Source organism: Microcaecilia unicolor, chromosome 2, assembly GCF_901765095.1.
Source record: "Microcaecilia unicolor chromosome 2, aMicUni1.1, whole genome shotgun sequence".
Lineage (NCBI taxonomy): Eukaryota > Metazoa > Chordata > Amphibia > Gymnophiona > Siphonopidae > Microcaecilia > Microcaecilia unicolor.
In genome coordinates this window covers 593,544,694-593,566,671 of record NC_044032.1, presented here as the reverse complement: position 1 = coordinate 593,566,671, position 21,978 = coordinate 593,544,694, and the positions used below count along the sequence as shown (strand labels likewise).

Sequence of the window (21,978 nt, the reverse complement as noted above, 5' to 3'; positions counted from 1 at the left end):
CATCCAAAAAAAAAATATAAAAAACATTTTTTTTGCCAGCCTCTATGCCAGCCTCAAATGTCATATCCAGCTCCATGACAGCAGTATGCAGGTCCCTGGAGCACTTTAAGTGGGTGCAGTGCACGTCAGGCAAGCAGACCCAGGCAAACCCCCCCCCCCCCCCCCTGTTACACTTGTGGTGGTAAATGGGAGCCCTCCAAACCCCCCCCCCCAAAACCCACTGTACCCACATGTAGGTGCCCGCCTTCATCCCTAAGGGCTATGGTAGTGGTGTACAGTTGTGGGTAGTGGGTTTTGGGGGGGATTTGGGGGGGATTTGGGGGGCTCAGCACCCAAGGTAAGGGAGCTATGTACCTGGGATCATTTTGTGATGTCCACTGCAGTGCCCCCTAGGGTGCCCGGTTGGTGTCCTGGCATGTGAGGGGGACCAGTGCACTACAAATGCTGGCTCCTCCCACGACCAAATGGCTTGGATTTGGCCGGGTTTGAGATGGCCACCATTAGTTTCCATTATTGGCGAAAACCAATGGCAGCCATCTCTAACGCCGGTGATCTCTAAGAGATTTGGCCGGCCCTGACCGTATTATCGAAACAAAAGATGGCCGGCCATCTTGTTTCGATAATACAGTCGGGTACGCCGCTTGATGGGGCCGGCATTAGAGATAGCTGCCCTTATAGATGGCCGGCCCCGTTCAATTATGGCCCTGCATGTTACATGAAACTATTCAAGGTTGTTAAATCACATGCAGACTGTGTGAAATTGCAGGAGGACCTTAGAAGGTTGGAAGATTGAGCATACAAATGGCAGATAAAATTTAATGTACACTAATGCAAAGTGATACACATTGGGAAAAATAACCTAAATTATAGATACATGATGCTATGTTCCACATTAGAGAAGAAAATACTAAGCAAAGGAGGTCAGGTTGCATTTTTACAATTTGACTATCAGCTACATTCGATATAGTCGACCATGAATTACTTCTGTATAGATTGTATGTGGCATTAGAGGTACAGTGTTCGAATGGTTTAACAAATTTTTGATTAATCGCTCTTACACTGTGAAAAATATGGAAATATTTCCGGATGTTGGTGCTTGCCATGTGGAGCTCCTCAGGGCTCCCCCTGTCACCTATTCTTTTTTATATTTGTATGTGTTCTTTGAGATCTGTGAAATTGGATATGGCGAAGTACCTGTACTCCTACGCGGACAATATATTTTTAATACTTCCATTACCAGGAGATTCACTGTTGTGGCAATCTAAGATTGTGTATTGTATTGAAAAGATTGGGATCTGGGCCTGCTCTAATAAGTTAAAGCTAAGTGCAATTAAAACAAAAATTCTTTGAATGGAAAATAACCCCCTTATTCTCTCCTTTATTCTTTTGAACGGGAAAGATAATGTAGATATAGTTAATTCAGCAAAGGTCTTAGACTTTATAGTTGATTAATCTTTGTCCTGCAAAGCTCAAGTGGGGTGACGGAGTAGCCTTATGGTTAGTGCAATAGCTTGAGAACCAAGGGAACCGAATTCAATTCTCAGTGCGGCTCCTTGTGACTCTGGGCAAGTCTCACTTAACCCTCCATTGCCCCAGGTACAAAATAAGTACCTGTATATAATACGTAGACCACTTTGATTGTGACCACAGAAAGGCAGTATATCAAATCCCATCCCCTTTCAAGTAAATCATTTATATAAAAAGCGTTTTTCCAAGTTGAAACAATTGAAGACTATCCACCTTATTTTCGAAAGAGAAAGATGCCCATATTTCGACCCAAATCGGGAGATGGGCGTCTTTCTCTCGTGGGCGGCCAAATCGGTATAATCGAAAGCCGATTTTGGGCGTCTTCAACTGCAATCTGTCACGGAAATGGCCAAAGTAGACGGGGGCATGTCGGAGGTGTGATGAAGGCGAGACTGGGGCGTGTTTATCTGTCGAGGAGAGATGGGCGTCCTTGGTCGATAATCGAAAAAAGAAAGGCGTTTTTAGCGCAAATTTGGGTCACTTGTTTTGGACCCGTTTTTTTCACGAACAAGTCCCAAAAAAGTGCCCTAAATGACCAGATGACCACCGGAGGAAATCGGGGATGACCACTCCTGACTCCCCCAGTGGTCACTAACCCCCTCCCACCAAAAAAAAAACAACTTTAACAACTTTTTTTGCCAGCCTGTATGCCAGCCTCAAATGCCATCACAGCAGCATGCAGGTCCCTGGAGCAGTTGTTAGTGGGTGCAGTGGACTTCAGCCAGGTGGACCCAGGCTCATCCCCCACTACCTGTTACACTTGTGGTGGTAAATGGGAGCCCTCCAAACCGCCCCCAAAACCCACTGTACCCACATCTAGGTGCCCCCCTTCAGCCATAAGTGCTATGGTAATGGTGTAGAGTTGTGGGGAGTGGGTTTTGGGGGGGATTTGAGGGGCTCAGCACCCAAGGGAAGGGAGCTATGGACTTCAGAGATATTTTACTTTTTTATAATTGTTACAAGTGCCCCCTAGGGTGCCTGGTTGGTGTCCTGGCAAGTGAGGGGGACCAGTGCACTACGAATCCTGCCCCTCCCATGACCCAATGCCTTGGATTTGTTCGTTTCCAAGCTGGGTGCCCTCGGCTTCCATTATAGCTGAAAAACGATACTGCCCAGCTCAAATCCGCACAAATCCAATGCATTTGCCCGGCACAAACCGTATTATCGGAAAAAACATGGACGCCCATTTTTTTTTTCGAAAATATGGTTTGTCCCGCCCCTTCATGTACCCGTTCTCGGAGATAGACGCCCATGGAGATGGGCGTTCACGTTCAATTATACCCCTCCATACGTCCTTATTTTTATGATTCCCAATTTACAGTATTAGTTCAAGCTATGGTTCTTTCTCAACTAAACTATGCTAATTCTCTTTATTCTGGAGTTTCAATATAGTGGCTGGAAAAATTGCAACTTCTGCAAAATATGGCAATAAGGTTCATTTTTAGGAGATCACAATTTGAACATGTGACTTTGCTGTTAGCACCAGTACGACTCCCTGTAAATGCTCATATAATGTATAAGCTAGCATGCCTGACTTTTAAGATATTGCACAGTCTCACACCAGAAGGTGTGACAGAATTAATTCAGATTCTGTTTGGAAGAACACCTAGTTACAGTCTGCTTTGACACTGATGTTTCCCTCTTTTAAGGGAATAAAATATAAAGGATTACATGACTCTGAATTACCTATAAAGCAGTAGAAGTGTGGACTAGTCTCCTTTTTTCATTTAGACTACAATCATATTATGAGATATTTCAAAAGATTCTCAAATTATTTCAGGAATTTTTAAATTGAATTTTAATGGCTCTTTAGTCCTAGATTGTCATTTTGAAGGGGGCAACTGTTGTAATTTATTTATTTAATTTGGATTTTGCCTACACCTTTTTTCAGTAGTATCTCAAGGTGAGTTAACATTCAGGTACAGTGGGTATTTCCCTGTCCCTGGAGGGCTCACAATCTAATTTTGTACCTGAGGTACGTGAGGGTTAAGTGACTTGCCCGAGATCACAAGGAGCAGCAGTGGGATTCAAACTGGGCACCTCTGGATGTCAAGACTGGTGCTCTAACCACTAGGCTTCTCCCCCACTCTGAATTGTTTTTCTTTGTTAACCATTCTGGACCCTATTTGGGGGATAATACAGTATATAAAATTTAGATTAGATTAGGCTTTATGGCTATCTAGGGAAAAAAAGGGATTTAAGGTTTCTTAGTAAGATTGCTAACGAGCTAGAGGAAGTGAAGTCATTTTCTCCATAGTTTGGGAGTTATTTTAGAGTCAGACTTATGTCTTTTATACCTCAGATATCAGCTACTGTAAGGTCAGCTGTTTATGGTCTGCATCAGCTTTGCCAATTATGCTCCTTCCTGTCAGACCAAGATTTGCATGTGCTTGCTCATTCACTTGTTATCTCACAGCTGGATTATTGTATCTCTTTACATGCAGGTCTGCCGGTAAGTTTGGTGTATTGTCAGCAGCCGATCCAAATACAGCTGCACAGACATTGGCAAGGGCTTGCAATGTTTACCCATCTAAGATTTAAAGTGTATTTTGGCTTATTTTTTAAAAGCTTAAGACAGAAAATGTCCTCCTTTTTGTTTGACCTTTTGTCTGAGCATGTCCCACTTTGATCATTGTAACAGTCTCCTCCATTTAGTGCCTCTTTCTGTGTTTAAACTGGAGGGATACTAGCAGATGGCTTTCTCATATATGGGTCCCAGAATTTGGAATAAAGGCTCTAACATTTACATTGGAAATACATCTGTAAATAACTAGAATACTGGCGTAGGGAAGATCAGGGGTCATCCAGCATAAAAGGGGCACTGGCTTAGGATGGATACCCAAATTTATTTTAAGTTTGAATGCTTGGTTTATAAAAGCTTTTATGGGCTAAACTCTGAAACAGTGGGCCAACTTTTAATGTTTTCAAATAATAGATCTTATCAGAGAAGTTGGAAGAGGTTGTCATTAGATTTACCATCTATGAAGAATGTTAACTGTAAACTTATTAGGGAGTATTCTTTTGATTTTATCTGGGGTTTTTTGGAACTTGTAGCATTACTTGTTCTAAAGATTGTTAGTGTATAGGCTTTGTGATATGTATTGTAAACTCCTTCTAATGTGAAGCTTCTTAGTTGTAATTCACTTTGTAGTGTTGATTAAAAACGGAATAGAAATCTGTAAATACAATACAACACATTTCAATTAAAACACCCTACTCAAAAAGGGCAGCAGGATTTCTGAGCTGAGATGGAAGAGAGAAAGTCAGGTTCCTTAGGGGGAGAGGAAGCTAGAGAAGCTAGCACAAGAACCAGGACAGCTAGGTCTGTCTGGGAAGCCATTGTAATCATGGGAGGTGTAGTCTTTAATCTCAGCACCTAATGGAAGAGCAGGGGGAGGATACCTTACCCAGAAAGTGGACGGCTCAAGGTGGAGTCCTAGAAGCACATGAGGCGTGGTGGAAGCAGTGAATACTTTCTTTAGTAGAAAGGCAGAGATCGGCGTTTCCCTCAGGGAAAGAGAAGCACTTTCTAGCCCCAGAAGATATGGAAGTATTCTGAGAGGGTACTTCACAGGAAGAAATGGACAAAAATGCTCCAACAGAGGGGTGAGCTTGGACAGACTAGTTCTGCAGTTGTTTTATTTGTTTGGTGGCAAGTCATTTTATAGACTGAGAAGGCTGTTGGGAGGATCCACATCAGTCCTGTTTAGAAAGTGGTGTCCTTCCCAATCTGTTTTGCCTAAGCCTTGGGAAGGCAGCTGCTGCACCAATTTGTTCTAAGGTGCTTTCTATATTGATGACAAAAGTATTTGCAAGACTCAATTAGTCTGATTGGAGAAGCCAATGTAGTACTGGTAGAAATTTTGCAACTGTTTTTCTTCTCTTAGTGGAAGAGAAATTGTCCTAAATGTATTGTTGAGAAAACCTAGAGACAATGGGAGTAGCGAAAAAACTTTTTGTTTGAACTGGGACACTATTATAGCAGGATTTTAATACAAACTGAATTAAAGAAAAGAGTTTAAAGTACCCAGGGACTGTGTCAAATGGGCCAGAGATGGCAGTGGCCTTATTGTTTCAAACTCTACTAATTGAGTTTTCAAAGGAACTGTGTTTTTTGGGTGAATAGTTTGAACTGCTATCTATAAAAACTATTGCAGGAAACTGATCCTAAGAAGCTCTTTGGGATGTATAGGAATTGCTAGGACCAACAGGATGAACTGGTGCAATGAGTCCAGGATAAACAGATGACATAGGTACATAAGTATTGCCATACTGGGACAGACCAAAGGTCCATCAAACCCAGCATCCTGTTTCCAACAGTGGCCAATCCAGGTCACAAATACCTGGCAAGATCCCCAAAAAGTACAAAACATTTTATACTGCTTATACCAGAAATAGTGGATTTCCCCAAGTTCATTTAATAACGGTCTATGGACTTTTCCTTTAGGAAGCCATCCAAACCTTTTTTAAACTCTGCTAAGCTAACTGCCTTTACCACATTCTCTGGCAATGAATTCCAGAGTTTAATTACACGCTGAGTGAAGAAATATTTTCTCCGATTCATTTTAAATTTACTACTTTGTAGCTTCATCTCATGCCCCCTAGTCCTAGTATTTTTGGAAAGCGTAAACAGACGCTTCACGTCTACCCGTTCAACTCCACTCATTATTTTATAGACCTCTATCATATATCCCCTCAGCTGCCTTTTCTCCAAGTTGAAGAGCCCTAGCCGCTTTAGCCTTTCCTCATAGGAAAGTCATTCCGTCCCCTTTATCATTTTCATTGCCCTTCTCTGCACCTTTTCTAATTCCACTATATCTTTTTTGAGATGCGGCGACTGGAATTGAACACAATATTCGAGGTGCGGTTGCACCATGGAGCAATACAAAGGCATTATAGCATCCTCGTTTTTGTTTTCCATTCCTTTCCTAATAATACCTAACATTCTATTTGCTTTCTTAGCCACTGAACAGAAGGTTTCAACGTATCATCAACGACGACACCTAGATCCTTTTCTTGGTCTATGATTCCTAACGTGAAACCTTGCATGACGTAGCTATAATTTGGGTTCCTCTTTCCCACATGCATCACTTTGCACTTGTTCACATTAAACATCATCTGCCATTTAGACGCCCAGTCTCGTAAGGTCCTCTTGTAATTTTTCACAATCCTTCCGCGATTTAATGACTTTGAATAACTTTGTGTCATCAGCGAATTTAATTACTTCACTAGTTACTCCCATCTCTAGGTCATTTATAAATATGTTAAAAAGCAGCAGTCTCAGCACAGACCCCTAGGGAGCCCCACTAACTACCCTTCTCCATTGAGAATAATGACCATTTAACCCTACTCCCTGTTTTCTATCTTTTAACCAGTTTTTAATCCACAATAGAACACTACCACCTATCCCATGATTCTCCAATGTCCTCTGGAATCTTTCATGAGGTACTTTGTCATACGTCTTCTGAAAATCCAGATGCACAATATCAACCGGCTCACCTTTATCCACAAGTTTGTTCACCTCTTCAGAGAAATGTAATAGATTGGTGAGGCAAGATTTCTCTTCACTAAATACATGTTGACTTATGTCTCATTAATCCATGCTTTTGAATATGCTCTGTAATTTTGTTCTTTATAATAGTCTCTACAATTTTGCCTGGCACCGATGTCAGACTCACCGGTCTATAATATCCCGGATCTCCTCTGGAACCTTTTTTAAAAATTGGTGTTACATTGGCCACCCTCCAATCTTCCGGTACCACGCTCGATTTTAATGACGATGAGATAAGACAATAAACCACTAGCTATGAGAAGGATTTATTGGACAAACAGAAAACCCGACATGGCCACATTTCAGCAGGTGCCTGCATCAGGAGTATAATATCTAAAAATGAAATAAGATACATTTTGCCCGGCACCGACGTCAGACTCACTGGTCTATAATTTCCCGGATCGCCTCTGGAACCTTTTTTAAAAATCGGCGTTACATTGGCCAACCTCCAATCTTCTGGTACCATGCTCGATTTTAATGACGATGAGATAAGACAATAAACCACTAGGCATGAGAAGGATTTATTGGACAAACAGAAAACCCGACATGGCCACATTTCAGCAGGTGCCTGCATCAGGAGTATAATATCTAAAAATGAAATAAGATAAATTTTGCCTGGCACCGACGTCAGACTCACTGGTCTATAATTTCCCGGATCGCCTCTGGAACCTTTTTTAAAAATCGGCATTACATTGGCCACCCTCCAATCTTCTGGTACCATGCTCGATTTTAATGACGATGACATAAGACAATTAACCACTATGCATAAGAAGGTTTTATTGCACAAACACAAAACCCGACATGGCCACATTTGAGCAAGTGCCTGCATCAGGGGTATAATATCTAAACATGAAATAAGATAAATTTGTTATAAATGTGATTCATGTTTTTTTTTGAACTTTTCAACTAGTATAGCTCTATTTTTAAGCTCATTAAGTAATAGATATGTAACAAATGTATTTTATTTCATTTTTAGATATTATGCCCCTGATTCAGGCACCTGCTACAATATGTCCACATCGGGTTTTGTATTTATCCAGTACAACCTTTTTTATGCTATACTAGTTTATTGTCTTCATCTCCTTGCACCAGGACATCCTTTTGAACTCTGCCCTTGTTTGGTCTCTATATTGGACTAAGAATTCTTCAGGGCATCTCTCTAGAAAGGTCCTTCCAGCTCTTTACATTAGACTGGACCCGCTTAGCTGGATCCCAAGGCTGTTGCACCCACAGGAGGTGACAGCACATACACCAGTTCCATATCTGTTACAAATGCTCCCACCTAAATATCGGTGCCAATTTATAGACTTAGGTAAGATGTGTTTTCTTTGTAGAACTGCTATGAAAATTTCTTTCCCTATGTAAGATGTAAAACTTAAGTATTACATATTTGAAAGTTCTTATTGCCTGTGCCCCTTTGTCTCTATCATGTGTCTCCTTCTCTATTATCCTCCATCTTTCTTCAACACTGCCACACCTTTTTCTTTTCTGGCATAAGAAAAGCATAATCCTTCACAACTACAAACATGATGAATGCTGTAGATATATAGGATATAAAGACTTTGATTAATTAAGTCTAACAGTCAGTTTGTTTTCCAGGTTCAAAGTCCTACTTCTTATCTATACAGACAAGAGGAATCCAGTAACACCATCTGTTGTCCACCTATTTTTACTAAGGTTTGATTTCTTTTTTTCTGTATTTCTCTGTTGTGTATTTATTTGAGAACTTAATTTTATATTGTAGAGATACAAACTGTAAAGACAGATGCAACTTGTATGCTTATTAATCTGTTAAGAAAGGAAAAGACGAAGGGGCCCTTTTACAAAGCAGCGGTAGGGCTACCACACATGTAGCGTGCACCAAATCGACTCTACCGCCCAGTTAGTGTGCTCACCTGGCAGTAATTTTGAAATTGGTGCGCGCTGTTTCTTCGCGGTAGAAAATATTTTTCTATTTTCTACCATGGGGCCATTTCCGGCTGTAATCGACAGTTCAGCCACATTGGCGCACGCTGCATGAGTACCACATGTATAGCGTGTGAACCCTTACCGCTAGGTCAATGGGTGGCGGTGAGGGCTGAGACAGTAAATAGCCGCGTGCTAATTTTGATTCTAGCGTACAGTCATTTACTGCCCCTATTAAAAAAGAAAAAAAAGCCTTTTGTTTCAGCCGTGGTAAAAAAATGACCCAGCGCACACCAAAAACTCGTGCCCACACTACCACAGGCCACTTTTTACTGTGGCTCAGTAAAAAGGACCCCAAACTTTCTAACATTTAATATTTCTTGATATGTTGAAAATATTGCTGAAAGACCTTTATGAAACACTTTTGGGACATCTGATTAGGTAACTTTAATAAAATCATATTCTTTGCACCTCAAATCTACCTTATACACATTTGTAGGAGTGCAGGGCACACCATAAATGAATAGAAAAACATGCATACAGAGCAGGTGAGCTCAGCCAAAACAAATAATGCCTAACTATTAAATATTAATTGCTACAGAAACATCGGCTGTACAAAGCTTTTATCCAAATTACATAAACATATCCTTCCCTACATCAGAAAACATCTAGAGAAACTAATAAATGTATATGGTATCAAAATGAAAATGAAAAAAAAAAAAAAAGATGAACCAGTGGGTTCAAATGGAGAGAAGAAACAGAGGAATTCTTTTTAAGGAGTGGGGAAGCAGCCTAATGCTTCGTGCAGCGGCCTGAGAACCAGGGAACTGAGTTCAGTTCCACTTGCTCCTTGTGACTCTGGGCAAGTCACTTAACCCTCCATTGCCACAGGTACAAAATAAGTACCTGTATATAAAATGTAAACCGCTTTGATTGTAAGCACAGAAAGGTGGTATATCAAATCCCTTACCTTTTCACTTTTAAAGATCCAAAGTGACGGGGATTTGCAAACAAACATTTCTTCTGTTATTTGCAGTCTCCCAACTTTGTAATATCCATACTCTCTGCTTTCTATTTTGAGCACATTACTCCTTATTAAGGATGTGCATTTGTTAGCGTGAATTTGGTCATCAAGGCACTCGAAAAAGTTCAGGGACCTTTTTACTAAATGCATTAAAGTGCTTTGCGGTATTTTCCCCTGTTTTTGCACCCTAATCCCCTGATTCTATATAGCGCGCCTAGAGATCGGCACTGAAATCCAAGCGTATTGTATATCAACGCAAGTAACTTAATTGGCTTAACAAACTAATTAGCACTGATAACAGCTCTTAAGCAATATTGAGCACTAATTGGCAATAATTAGAATTTACACATGCACAGATCGCTCAGCGCCTAACTTCTAATGTGCGCAAGTAAAAAGGGGTGTGATTATGGGCAGGGAAATGGGCATTTCATGAGCGTTCCGAAATTTACGTGTGTAGTTATAGGATATTTATTTATTTGTTACATTTGTATCCCACATTTCCCCACCTATGTGGAGGCTCAATGTGGTTTACATAGTTCCGGAGAGGCCTTTGCAGGCTCCGGTGTGAACAAATACAGGGTGATGTTGTGGTAAGATTAAATTCATGTGGCACAGCCACATTAGGGAATCGGAGAACGGAAGAGTTGTGTTATGTCCATTACGTGCTTTAGTTTGGTTGTGTTGCAGAGATTAGGCATTTAAGTTGGATCTGTGGGGTATGCCTTTTTAAACAGGTTATTTTTTAGTGATTTCTGGAATTTTAGGTGGTCGTACGTCGTTTTCAAGGCTTTCGGTAGTGTGTTCCACAGTTGTGTGCTTATGTAGGAAAAACTAGATGCGTAAGTTGCTTTTTATTTAAGTCCTTTGCAGCTTGGGTAGTACAGGTATAGGTAGGTTCGTGTTGATTTGGATGTATTTCTAATTGGTAAGTCGATCAAGTCTGTCATGTAACTTGGGGCTTCTCCGTAGATGATTTTGTGAACCAGGGTGCAGATTTTGAAGGCGATGCATTCTTTGATTGGGAGCCAATGTAGTTTTTCACGGAGGGGTTTTGCGCTTTCAAATCGCGTTTTACCAAATATAAGCCTAGCTGCCGTGTTTTGAGCGGTCTGAAGTTTCTTTAAGGTTTGTTCTTTACATCCTGCATTAATTCCATTGCAGTAATCTAAGTGGCTTAGTACCATTGATTGTATCAGGTTGCGAAATGTTTCCCTCAGGAAGAATTGCTTCACGCGTTTGAGTTTCCACATTGAGTGGAACATTTTCTTTGTTGTGGATGCCACTTGGCTCTCTAGTGTTAAGTTACGGTCCATTGTAACGCAGAGGATTTTCAAGCTGTCTGAGATAGGAAGGGTGTAATCTGGGGTGCTGATACTTGTGGGGATGTCCGCGCTGTGTTGGGATGAGAGGATGAGGCAATGATATGGCCTGGTGTGTGTAAATCAACGTGCCAGGATTTACGCCATGTTTTCATTGGTGTAAGTGGATGCGAATAGTTTTAGGTGCTAGGATATCAACTAAGCATATTCTATATATCACGCCTAAATCTTGGCACCGCGAATAGAATACGCTTAGTCAACACTGTTTTCCATGCAACTTTTTTTAGGCACCATATATAGAATCTTCCTCTAAATGCGAATTAGCTATTTTTAAAAAATATTTTTGAAGGGGTGTGTCATGGGCGGAGAGCAGACATTCCTGGATTATCTGGCTAGCATGGTATGATTAGTACACGCTAACTGGATAATACCATGTTAACGCAGGAGCATGTAGGACTAGATTCTATATATGGCACTGAAAACATAAGTGCTAAGTGCTTTTCTATAAACAGCACTCCGGGGTGCCATTTATAGAATAGTTCCTAGCACCAGGAGCAACACCTTATTTTAGGTACAAGGATTTACACCAGCTGAAACCAGGAGTAAACCTGGCGTGGGTCAGGCATATTCTGTAACAGTGTGCGCAAATTCTGGGAACACCCATGACCCGTGCATGGCCCTCCCCTGGCTACGCCCACTTTTCAGATCCACACACTAGAATTTGCACGAGAATCTTTATAGAATATGCCTAGCGAGACGCGTACGTAAATTCTAATTGTTGCCAAGTAGTGTTGGTAATTCATTATTAGTGCTATTGATTATTAGCCCAATTATTGGCGCCATTTGGTTTTGTCGATTAATTAACACCCAAATCTGTGCACCCATTGTAAAGTGCCATTTATAGAATCTGGGGGTTAGCGTGTAAGTATACCAGTGTTAAATATTTTGCAGTTAATTTGTTGCAAAAATTAGGTCAGATCCTGCAAAAAAAGAAAAGAAAAAGCCCTAAAAAGTGCTGCATTAAGAGGTTCTCGTACTAAACTGTGGTAAGCACTAACACCTGCTTACTGCAGGGTGTGCTGAGGCAACCCATAGCAATTTTTGAACGTGCGCACACAAACCGCGTACTAAACTATGTTTATAAATATTTTCATGGAGGGGCGTGTCTGGCGGGCAGAGAGTGGGCATATCTGTTCTAATCACTTAGCACAGCTACATCACCACGCAGTAAGGGGCCCTTTTTACTAAGCAGCGGTAAAAAGGGCCCTGCGCTAGCGGCAGGGGCCATTTTTGTCACATGCTGCATCCCTTTTTACCGCAACAGGTAAAAAGACTGAAAATAGACATAGCCAATGCGGTAATATTGCACTTGCTGCATGGCCATGTGAGGGGGAGCACTTACCACTACCAATTGAGCTTGGAACTCAAAGATGATCTGACACTGATTGATGAATCCCCTGCAGTCCTTGGGATTTCCATCATATCTCAGTGGGGCCACAAGACAAATGCCAAGCATTACGGAGGTGGCTGCCAGAGCTGGATCAGGGCCTGGATGAGCCAGAGCCTGTTGCCAATCCCTGATAGTCCATCTGGGCTGACAATTCCTAGACCGAACTAGTGAATTGCTGGACCTCAAGAGTCAGTTGTTGAAGCAACTGCAAGGTGAGCGGGGGCGAATCGTCAGAGTTCATGGCCTTCGCAATCTGTCACAACTCAGGGAAGATGAGCCCCTTTGGCCACAGCCAAGTTAGCACTACCCGGTCCACCAGGAGATTGGCAGCAAACAAGTCACCCAAACTAGGCAATGCAGGCTGAGATTAGAGACAGGCAAGCTGGGCTGGAGCCAAGGCAAGGTGGACTTTAGGAAAGACAGGCAAACTGGAAAACTGGACTGGAGGCAAGGTGAGGTGAGGCTGGATTGTAGGCAAGGCAGGCAAGCTGAACTGGAGGCAAGGAAAGGCTGGACTGGAGGCAAAGTGAGGCAGGGCTAGACTGGCGGCAAGGCAGGCAAGCTGAACTGGAGGCAGGGCTTGGACTGGAGTCAAGGCGATGCAGGCCTGGACTGGAGGCAGGCAAGGCTGGGCAAGCAGGAGTCAGGCAAGGCAAACTGGAGACTAGGCAAGGCACCTCAAAGAGACCTGTTGCAAAGACATCGATAGGGAGACACCCCAAATATGAAGTGATGTCTTCGGAAGGCATCCTGGGTTCCTCGATGCAGGCCCTTTAAAACTGGGCCCAACATGTGCTTGCATGCCAAAGTGTGCCCGAAGTAGGGGTTGATAGGAAGTGACCTGCCCGACCGGCAGTAACGCCCCAGTGCCCTGGGAGTCACAGCACGGGTAACCCGTCATCATAAGGAGCTGACCCAGAACCCCGAATAGGCCTGTGGAGGCCAACTCTGCTTTTTTTTTAAATCATGGAATGTCAACACCGTCACAAAGAAAAAGAATAATAACCTAATATATGTGATTCAATCCCCAAAATAAATTTTTAAAAATTGTTGCTTCAGAATATATCAATATGACATCTAGGACTAGATTCTATATATCATGGCTAAAAAATGGCGCTGAAATGAAATACGTGTAGGCATACTTTATAGAATAAGCCTAAATTTCTGCATGGCTTATTTATTTATTTATTGATTGATTGATTGATTGATTGATTGCATTTGTATCCCACATTCCCCCACCTATTTGCAGGCTCAATGTGGCTTACATAGATTTGTTGACATTGTCATATCAGGATATCAGATACAGTTAGTAGTGTGTAGCGATCAAGAAAGGGAAGAGGGAAGAAGGGAGAGAATGAATAGGATAGCTGTATAAGGTAAGCTTTCATAGTTGAGAGGGTTGGTGAGGTGAGTTAATGAGGTTGTGGGTGCTCATTGTAGGCCTTATTGAAGAGGAATGTTTTCAGCAATTTTCGAAAGATAGTTGTTTCGTTGATTGCTTTCAAGTCTGTGGGTAATGCATTCCATAACTGCGTGCTCATGTACGAGAAGGTAGTGGCATGCATCAGTTTGTACTTCAGTCCTTTGCAGCTGGGGTAGTGCAGGTTAAGAAATTTGCGAGATGATCTTGTGGCGTTTCTGGGCGGTAGGTCCACGAGGTTTAGCATGTAGATTGGGGCATCTGCATGCATGATTTTGTGTACAATTGTGCAGATCTTGAACGCAATGCGTTCCTTCAATGGAAGCCAGTGAAGTTTCTCTCTTAGTGGTTTTGCACTTTCATATTTAGTTTTTCCAAATATGAGTCTGGCGGCTGTATTCTGGGCAGTTTGGAGTTTTTTGATTGTCTGTTCTTTGCACCCGGCATACAGTGCATTGCAGTAGTCCAGATGACTTATTACCATTGACTGTACCAGGGTATGGAAGATGTATCTCAGGAAGAAAGGTTTTACTCTTTTAAGTTTCCACATGGTGAAGAACATCTTTTTGGTCATGTTTTTCACGTGGGTGTCGAGAGTGAGGTTTCGATTAATGGTGACTCCAAGAATTTTCAAGTTTTGAGAGACTGGAAGGGAACAGTATGGCGTGGTTATGGTGTTGAAGTTTTTTGTGTTATGTTGTGAGGTGAGTACAAGGCATTGTGTTTTTTTTGCATTAAGTTTTAGTTGGAATGCATCTGCCCAGGTGTGCATTATTTGGAGGCTTTGGTTGATCTCGTTGGTGATTTTCACTTAGATCATGTTTGAATGGAATGTAAATTGTGACGTCATCTGCATAAATGTAGGGGTTGAGGTTTTGATTGGCTAGTAGCTTGACTAGAGGTATCATCATTAGGTTGAATAATGTTAGTGAGAGAGGGGATCCCTGGGGGACTCCACACTCAGGTATCCATGGTAGTGATCCGTCCTCGTTCGTTGTTACTTGGTATGATCTTGTGGTTAGGAATCCTTTGAACCATTTGAGAACAGTGCCTCCTACTCCAAAGTATTCTAGTATTTGTATTAGTATATCATGGTTAACCATGTCAAAGGCACTGGACATGTCGACTTGCAGGAGGAGGATGTTGTTACCAGTCGCAGTTGCTTGTTTGAATGCGTTCATTGCGGACACTAGTACAGTTTCGGTGCTGTGATTGATCCAAAATCCTGATTGGGACTCGTGCAAAATTGAGTGTCTATGTAGGTATTCAGTCAATTGTTTCATCACTATGCCTTCCATGAGCTTGGTCATGAGTGGGATGGATGCTACTGGTCGATAGTTGGTTAGGTCCATTGTGTTTTTCTTAGCAACTTTTCGTAACGGAGTGAGTAGTATGTTTCCTTTGTCCGTGGGAAAGAGTCCGTTTTGGAGCCTGTAATTTATGTGGTTCGTGAGGTCTGTTTTGAATTGTTTGGGTGCGGATCTTATTAGACTGTTAGGGCAGATGTCTAATTTGCATTGCGATTTGGAGTATTTTCCTAACCAGTATGAGATTTCTTTTGGTGAGAGCGTGTCAAAGTCGGTCCATGGTTGATCTGCTGGGTATTCTCCGGGCTTTGGGTCTAGACATTCAAGGATATTTGTGTAGTCCGTTGTGTTAGTGGGTATCTTGAGTTGGAGTTTTGAGATTTTTTCCTTGAAGTAGTTTGCAAGGTCGGTTGCTGATGGGTATCTGCGTTGTTAGAGGTGACCTTGGTAGTATTTAGAAGATTGTTTACGAGTGTGAAGAGTTTGTGCATATCCTTATAGTTTGGGCCTATTTTGGTTTTGTAATAGGTCCTTTTAGTTTGTCTAATCGTGTATTTGTATTTTCTTTGTAGTTGTTTCCAGTCTTTGTGTGTGTTTTCAACTTTTTTCTTGCTCCATGCTCTTTCCAATCTTCTGACTTGTGTTTTTAGTTCTTTCAATTCTTCGTTAAACCATGGAATTGAGTTTTTTCTATGTGAGGTTCTGATTTGAAGTGGTGCTATATTGTCTGATGTTATTCTGCATCTGTTATCCCAATCTTGGAGAAATTGAGTCTGTAGGTATTGTCCATTCGTCAGTGTAGAATTGTTGACAGAATGTTAGTGGGTCTATTTTGCCTCTTATAGTATATGTGTGTTGTTTTTGTTTTTGTTGTGTCTTTTTTGTTCTCCAGTGGAGGGAGAGGTTTGCACTGTGGTGGTCGGACCATGGCCATTATAGAATACGCTGAGTGACTGTCCTCATGACTAAATTTAGGCACGGGCAGTTACGCCACGTAAAACTTGGCGTAAATGGTGACATCTAAATTATGTGGGGACCGGATGTATTCTATAGCACTGCGCATAGATTTTAAGAAACGTCCACAAGCTGCCCATTCCACACTCGTGGCCGTGCCCCCCCTTTTCAACTATGAGACTTAGAATTTACACACATCATCTATATAATAAAATCTCACCTCCAATTCTGAAGCTCGCTGCATGGTAGGGGGACAGTAGGGGAACGGGAGGCTGCACGGGGCAGGGGACACACAGATTAACCAGATTGCCTTCCTTGCTTGCAATGCACTACATTGCCTTACGTCCACTCCTGTCTACAAACACAGGGGAGGGAGGACCGCATGCAACTCGGAGGGTACACGGCGAGAGACTTGGGGAGAGGGGGAACCTTGCTAGCGCCCGTTTCATTTCATACCGAAACGGGCATTTTCCTCTAGTGTTATATAATATGCTTACAGTTCTGTGCATAAATTCTAATTAATGCCAACTAGTGGCATTAATTATCGGCACTGATTGGCTTGTTAAGTAATAAGTTGCTTGCACAAATTCAGAATACGACTGGATTTGTGTGTGCAACTCAAGTTGCGCTATATAGAATCTGGGGGCTAATGCATTTAGAAGCAAAGAGCAGAGATGACCCAATAAAGGTGTTGTACTAAGTGCAGTAATATATAACCACAGCTCTTTATTAAGTACAACAGTTCACATAAAGTCTAAAACCAGACTCGACACGGGCCATGTTTTGGCGCAACAGCGGGCATTAGGAGTCCACATCGATCTAGTATACATGTAATAAATACAGAGAGGTAATTTACATCTTTATATTGCAATATTGAGTTGTGAATCCAATAGTGTAAAGGAACCAGATGGTTGGTTGCGTTGTGGTGAAGGGATTTTCCTCCCCCCCCCCCTTTTTTTGTTAGTATCTAGCAATGATCCAAAGTGACAATCTAAGCAAAACAGCTAGATGCAAAATGATTGTTCCAATGATTCTTCAAAAAAGGAGCATAAACAAGGATTGGGATATGGCAATGCCATAACAGACCTCTGTAAGCCACATTGAGCCTGCAAATAGGTGGGAAAATGTGGGATACAAATGCAATAAATAATAATAAATAATAACTATAGATGTATAAAACTTTCATCTGCTGAAAATTCATTCCAAGGAACAGTAAGGCGAAATCACTTTCAGGAGATAGGAAAGCTGATAGTTCAAAATGTCCAATGTTTCGCTAAATCTGCAACAGGACAGTGCCTTCGTAAAGAGCAAAATAGCATGCAAACACTGTGTAGTGATAATAATATCCAGTCACTAAATTCCTTTATAGCAAGTGAAATGTTGGGTGGTAACATGATTAGGTTATATGATTTGGAGAAATGGTGGGGCCATGAATTTGAGGTGATAGGGAGAGGGACTAAGGGACATAGTTATCAATATGGACTACCCTTAAGATGTGTTATTTTACCACTAACTTTACTATTTTAGCACAGGTCCCATTTTAGTGGCACTGCCCGGTTAAGTGCCCTAAACCGGGCAGTTCTATTTACTAATACAGTAACTGGGTTTAACATAAAATAAATGCATCTTACCTGTAGCCCATATTGCTAACGCCCCTTCTAAATGACTACAGGAGATCAGGCAGCACAGGCATAAATGTTATCAAGTAAAGCACATGTGTTTTTTATAAAGAATATTCCCACTTTGCAACTGTGCCGGTGCTCTGCTCAAACACTGCCCTAGAATGCTCCTTCACATGCATTTCGTAAAAGTTCACACTGTTTTACATGTGTAACCCCTGAGGGAATTTTATAAAAGCCCTTTTATATGCATAAATCAGGGTTTCATTTATTGAAAAAAATTATAAAAGTACCTTCTTTGAGAACTTTGACATGCCAGATGGGGAAAGAGAGGTCTGGCAGGTTTTTTTTTTCTGGCTCTTTTCTTGTTTGTTTTCACTTTGTTCTTGTTAGTGATTTTCATTTTCTTTTTTTTTCTTTTCACTTTTTGTTCTAAGATTTTGTTTTGTCTTATGATTTTATTTTCTATTGTATTTTTATTCTAAACAACTTTGTTGAAAAATGCAGTCTAGCAAATGTGACACTAAACTAAAAATATCTACTAAGGCAATGAATGCAAACTTACCAAGCCACTTGTGATTGTTGATGTGAGGATTCTTTCCATTTAAATTCAGGAGCTTCAAAACACCACAGCATCAGAAGGACAGGTTGTGGTCCTAGAATGCAGAGTGAAAGGGTCGCCTCCTTTACAAGTCAAGTGGTTTCAACAGGGAACTGAAATTCATGACTCTCCAGACTTCAGAATTCTTCAGAAAAGTAAGGAAAAGACAAAGTTTTAGTTGTTAACATTTGAGCTGAAACCTCTAAGTTTGAGCAGAGCTGTATAGGTCATAATCACAATGCTAGAAACTCTTGGTCATTTTCAGGATGTTGCTATTATTGTCCTTATTTGCTGAGTCTGTATTATCAGAAGTCAGTTTCCGGATTATAAATTTATGGTCACAGAACAACAGCATTTTGCACAGGTTTCATTTATATATGGAGCTGAGGAGTAGACTAATGGTTAGAGCTTTGAGGTGGGAACCACAGGGCCCAGGTTCAAACCTGCAGCAGTTCCTTGTGGCCTTGGGCAAGTCACTATCCACCTTATAATCGAAAGAGAAAAACGCCTAGATTTCAACCCAAATCGGGAGATAGACGTTTATCTCACAAAAACGAATAAATCGGTATAATCGAAAGCCAATTTTGGACGTTTTCAACTGCACTCCGTCGCGGATGTGGACAAAGTTGATGTGGCGTGTCAGAGGTGTGGAGAAGGTGGAACTGGGGCGTGGTTATCGGCCGAGGAGAGATGTACGCGTTAGGGCGATAATCGAAAAAATAAAGGCGTTTTTAGCGAACATTTAGGCCACTTTTGTTGGACCCTTTTTTCACACGAACAGGTCCCAAAAAAGTGCTCTAAATGACCAGATGACGATCGGAGGGAATCGGGGATGACCTCCCCTGACTCCCCCAGTGGTCACTAACCCCCTCCCACCACAAAAAAATGATGTTTCACAACTTTTTATTTTCACCATCAAATGTCATACCCACCTCCCTGGCAGCAGTATGCAGGTCCCTGAAGCAGTTGTTAGGGGGTGCAGTGGACTTCAGACAGGTGGACCCAGGCCCATCCCCCCTACCTGTTACAATTGTGCTGCTTAATGCTTATTAGTCGTCCAACCCCCCCAAACCCACTGTACCCACATGTAGGTGCCCCCCTTCACCCCTTAGGGCTATAATAATGGTGTAGACTTGTGGGCAGTGGGTTTTGAGGGGGATTTGGGGGGCTCAACACACAAGGGAAGGGTGCTATGCACCTGGGAACTCTTTTACCTTTTTTTTTGTTATTGTAAAAGTGCCCCCTAGGGTGCCCGGTTGGTGTCCTGGCATGTGAGGGGGACCAGTGCACTATGAATCCTGGCCCCTCCCACGAACAAATGCCTTGGATTTATTCGTTTTTGAGCTGGGCGCTTTCATTTTCCATTATCGCTGAAAAACAAAAACGCCCAGCTCACAAATTGTCGAATAAAACATGGACATCTATTTTTTTGCGAAAATACGGTTCGGTCCGCCCCTTCACGGACCCGTTCTCGGAGATAAACGCCCATGGAGATAGACTTTTCGTTCAATTATGCCCCTCCACGCGGGCTTACTGCTTTCTCTTCCGGAACTACCACTGGCCCAATGTGGCCGCCGACGGTAGTCCCACCCCAAGTGCGCTCCATTTCCGGGGGAAAAAGAAAACCCCTGGAAATGGCTTGTGTGGCGGTAGTCGGGCATCACAGCACGCTGCCCGGTTACCAATGGGTTAGCGTGGGAGCTCTTATCTCCACCTTTGTGGGTGGGGTTAAGGACTCCCTGTCACATGGCCATGTGTACCTGGGGTCTCTTTACCTGTTGCGGTAAAAATGGACCCTAGTGCACGGGGAAAACGCTTGGTAAAAGGACCCCAATGAGAATACAGATGCTCAATATTTGTTCCAATTTTTTTCCTGTCACAGTTAGCTCCCATACACAAGTGAGGCACATCAAGCATTTATAGTTTGTGTGTATGCATGTGTGTATATAGCTCCAATAATTCAGATTCATGGTGTGACTGTAGAATACAGAACTCACCATACTTCAGAAGCTATGTTTTAAAACTTCCGTTTATTTTATTTAGTTCGTACATACAAAGCAGAACATCCCCTAAACAATAAGTCATAAAACACCCCATCCCACCAAAACCATGTCAATAAAAAGCCAAAAGCCTATTCCCATGACTTCCCAACCCTCCACCCCTCCCTTTATTGAACTTCTGAAAAAAGAAACTCCTTATTTGTTTATAAGATTGCCATTGGTTGCGACAGACGACTGTAAGTCTGTTTCATTCACATACATACTCTGTCTTGTCTTTCACCCTCCCAAAGCCTAGTGCCTCAGTGGTGTTCCAAGAAGAAGCCAGAATCATCCGTGCAGCTACAAAGATCAATAGCATTAGTCTGTCTTTAGGGCCCTCTATCCTCAGAACTTGTTTATGCAATAAAGCTATTTCCATATCAAAAGGTATTGATTACTGTAATATATTATGCACGTATGCAAAAACCCCTTGCCAGAATCCTCAGAAAATTGGTGCCTGACCACCAGGTAGGGAGAAATATATTCCGGTCTCCACACCCCCTTCAGCAATTAAATCCCCTTGATTTGTCCCCTTTAGAAAGTTTATCTGGAGTCAAGCACCATCCCAACAATATTTTCAATGCATTCTCTCTACGTTGCGGTGCATATGAAATTTTATGAGCCCACGGGCACCTGTCTTCTCAATCTGTATTATCCCATTCCACTTTAATGTCTTGCTCCCATGCTTGCATATAATTTGGCTTCCTCCCTCATCTTTCATTAAGAGTCTGGTAAATTATGCAGATAAGTTTCCTATGTCCCTCTTTATGCACCATTTTTTCAAATGCACTGTATTCTCTTTTCATTTGCCTAATAATATCCCCAGACAGTAGAAAATTCTTAACTTGCAAGTAGGGAAAAATATCTCCAGAACCTAGGGAAAACCTCTCTTGTATGTCTCCAAAGGACATAATCCTACTCTTCTGCACAATTTGTCCAAAATAACAAAGGCCCAATTCCTCCCTCCACTTGAATACTCCTCCATTCCTACCCAGCAGGAACCCTTTTGCATACCATATTAGAGACAAAGTAACATATTAGATGACGGCAGAAAAAGACCTGCACGGTCCATCCAGTCTGCCCAAGAAGATAAATTCATATGTGCTACTTTTTTATTTGTACTGTCCTCTTCAGGGCACAGACCGTATAAGTCTGGCCAGCCCTATCCCCGCCTCCCAACCACCAACCCTGCCTCCCACCACCAGCTCTGGCACAGACCGTATACGTCTGCCCAGCACTATCCCCGCTGCCCAACCACCAGC

At 42.0% G+C, this 21,978-nt stretch overlaps 1 protein-coding gene across 4 annotated transcripts in view; it reads left to right on the top strand.

Annotated features, from left to right (window-relative positions):
- PALLD (palladin, cytoskeletal associated protein) overlaps positions 1–21,978 on the top strand; it is a 738,625-nt gene that overhangs the window by 300,566 nt on the left and 416,081 nt on the right. For all 4 annotated transcript variants that reach the window (XM_030191568.1, XM_030191567.1, XM_030191571.1 and 1 more), the window contains 2 exons: positions 8,678–8,755; positions 18,691–18,832. In XM_030191568.1, coding sequence (XP_030047428.1) covers positions 8,678–8,755; positions 18,691–18,832 — 220 coding nt within the window. The remainder of the gene's footprint in view (positions 1–8,677; positions 8,756–18,690; positions 18,833–21,978) is intronic.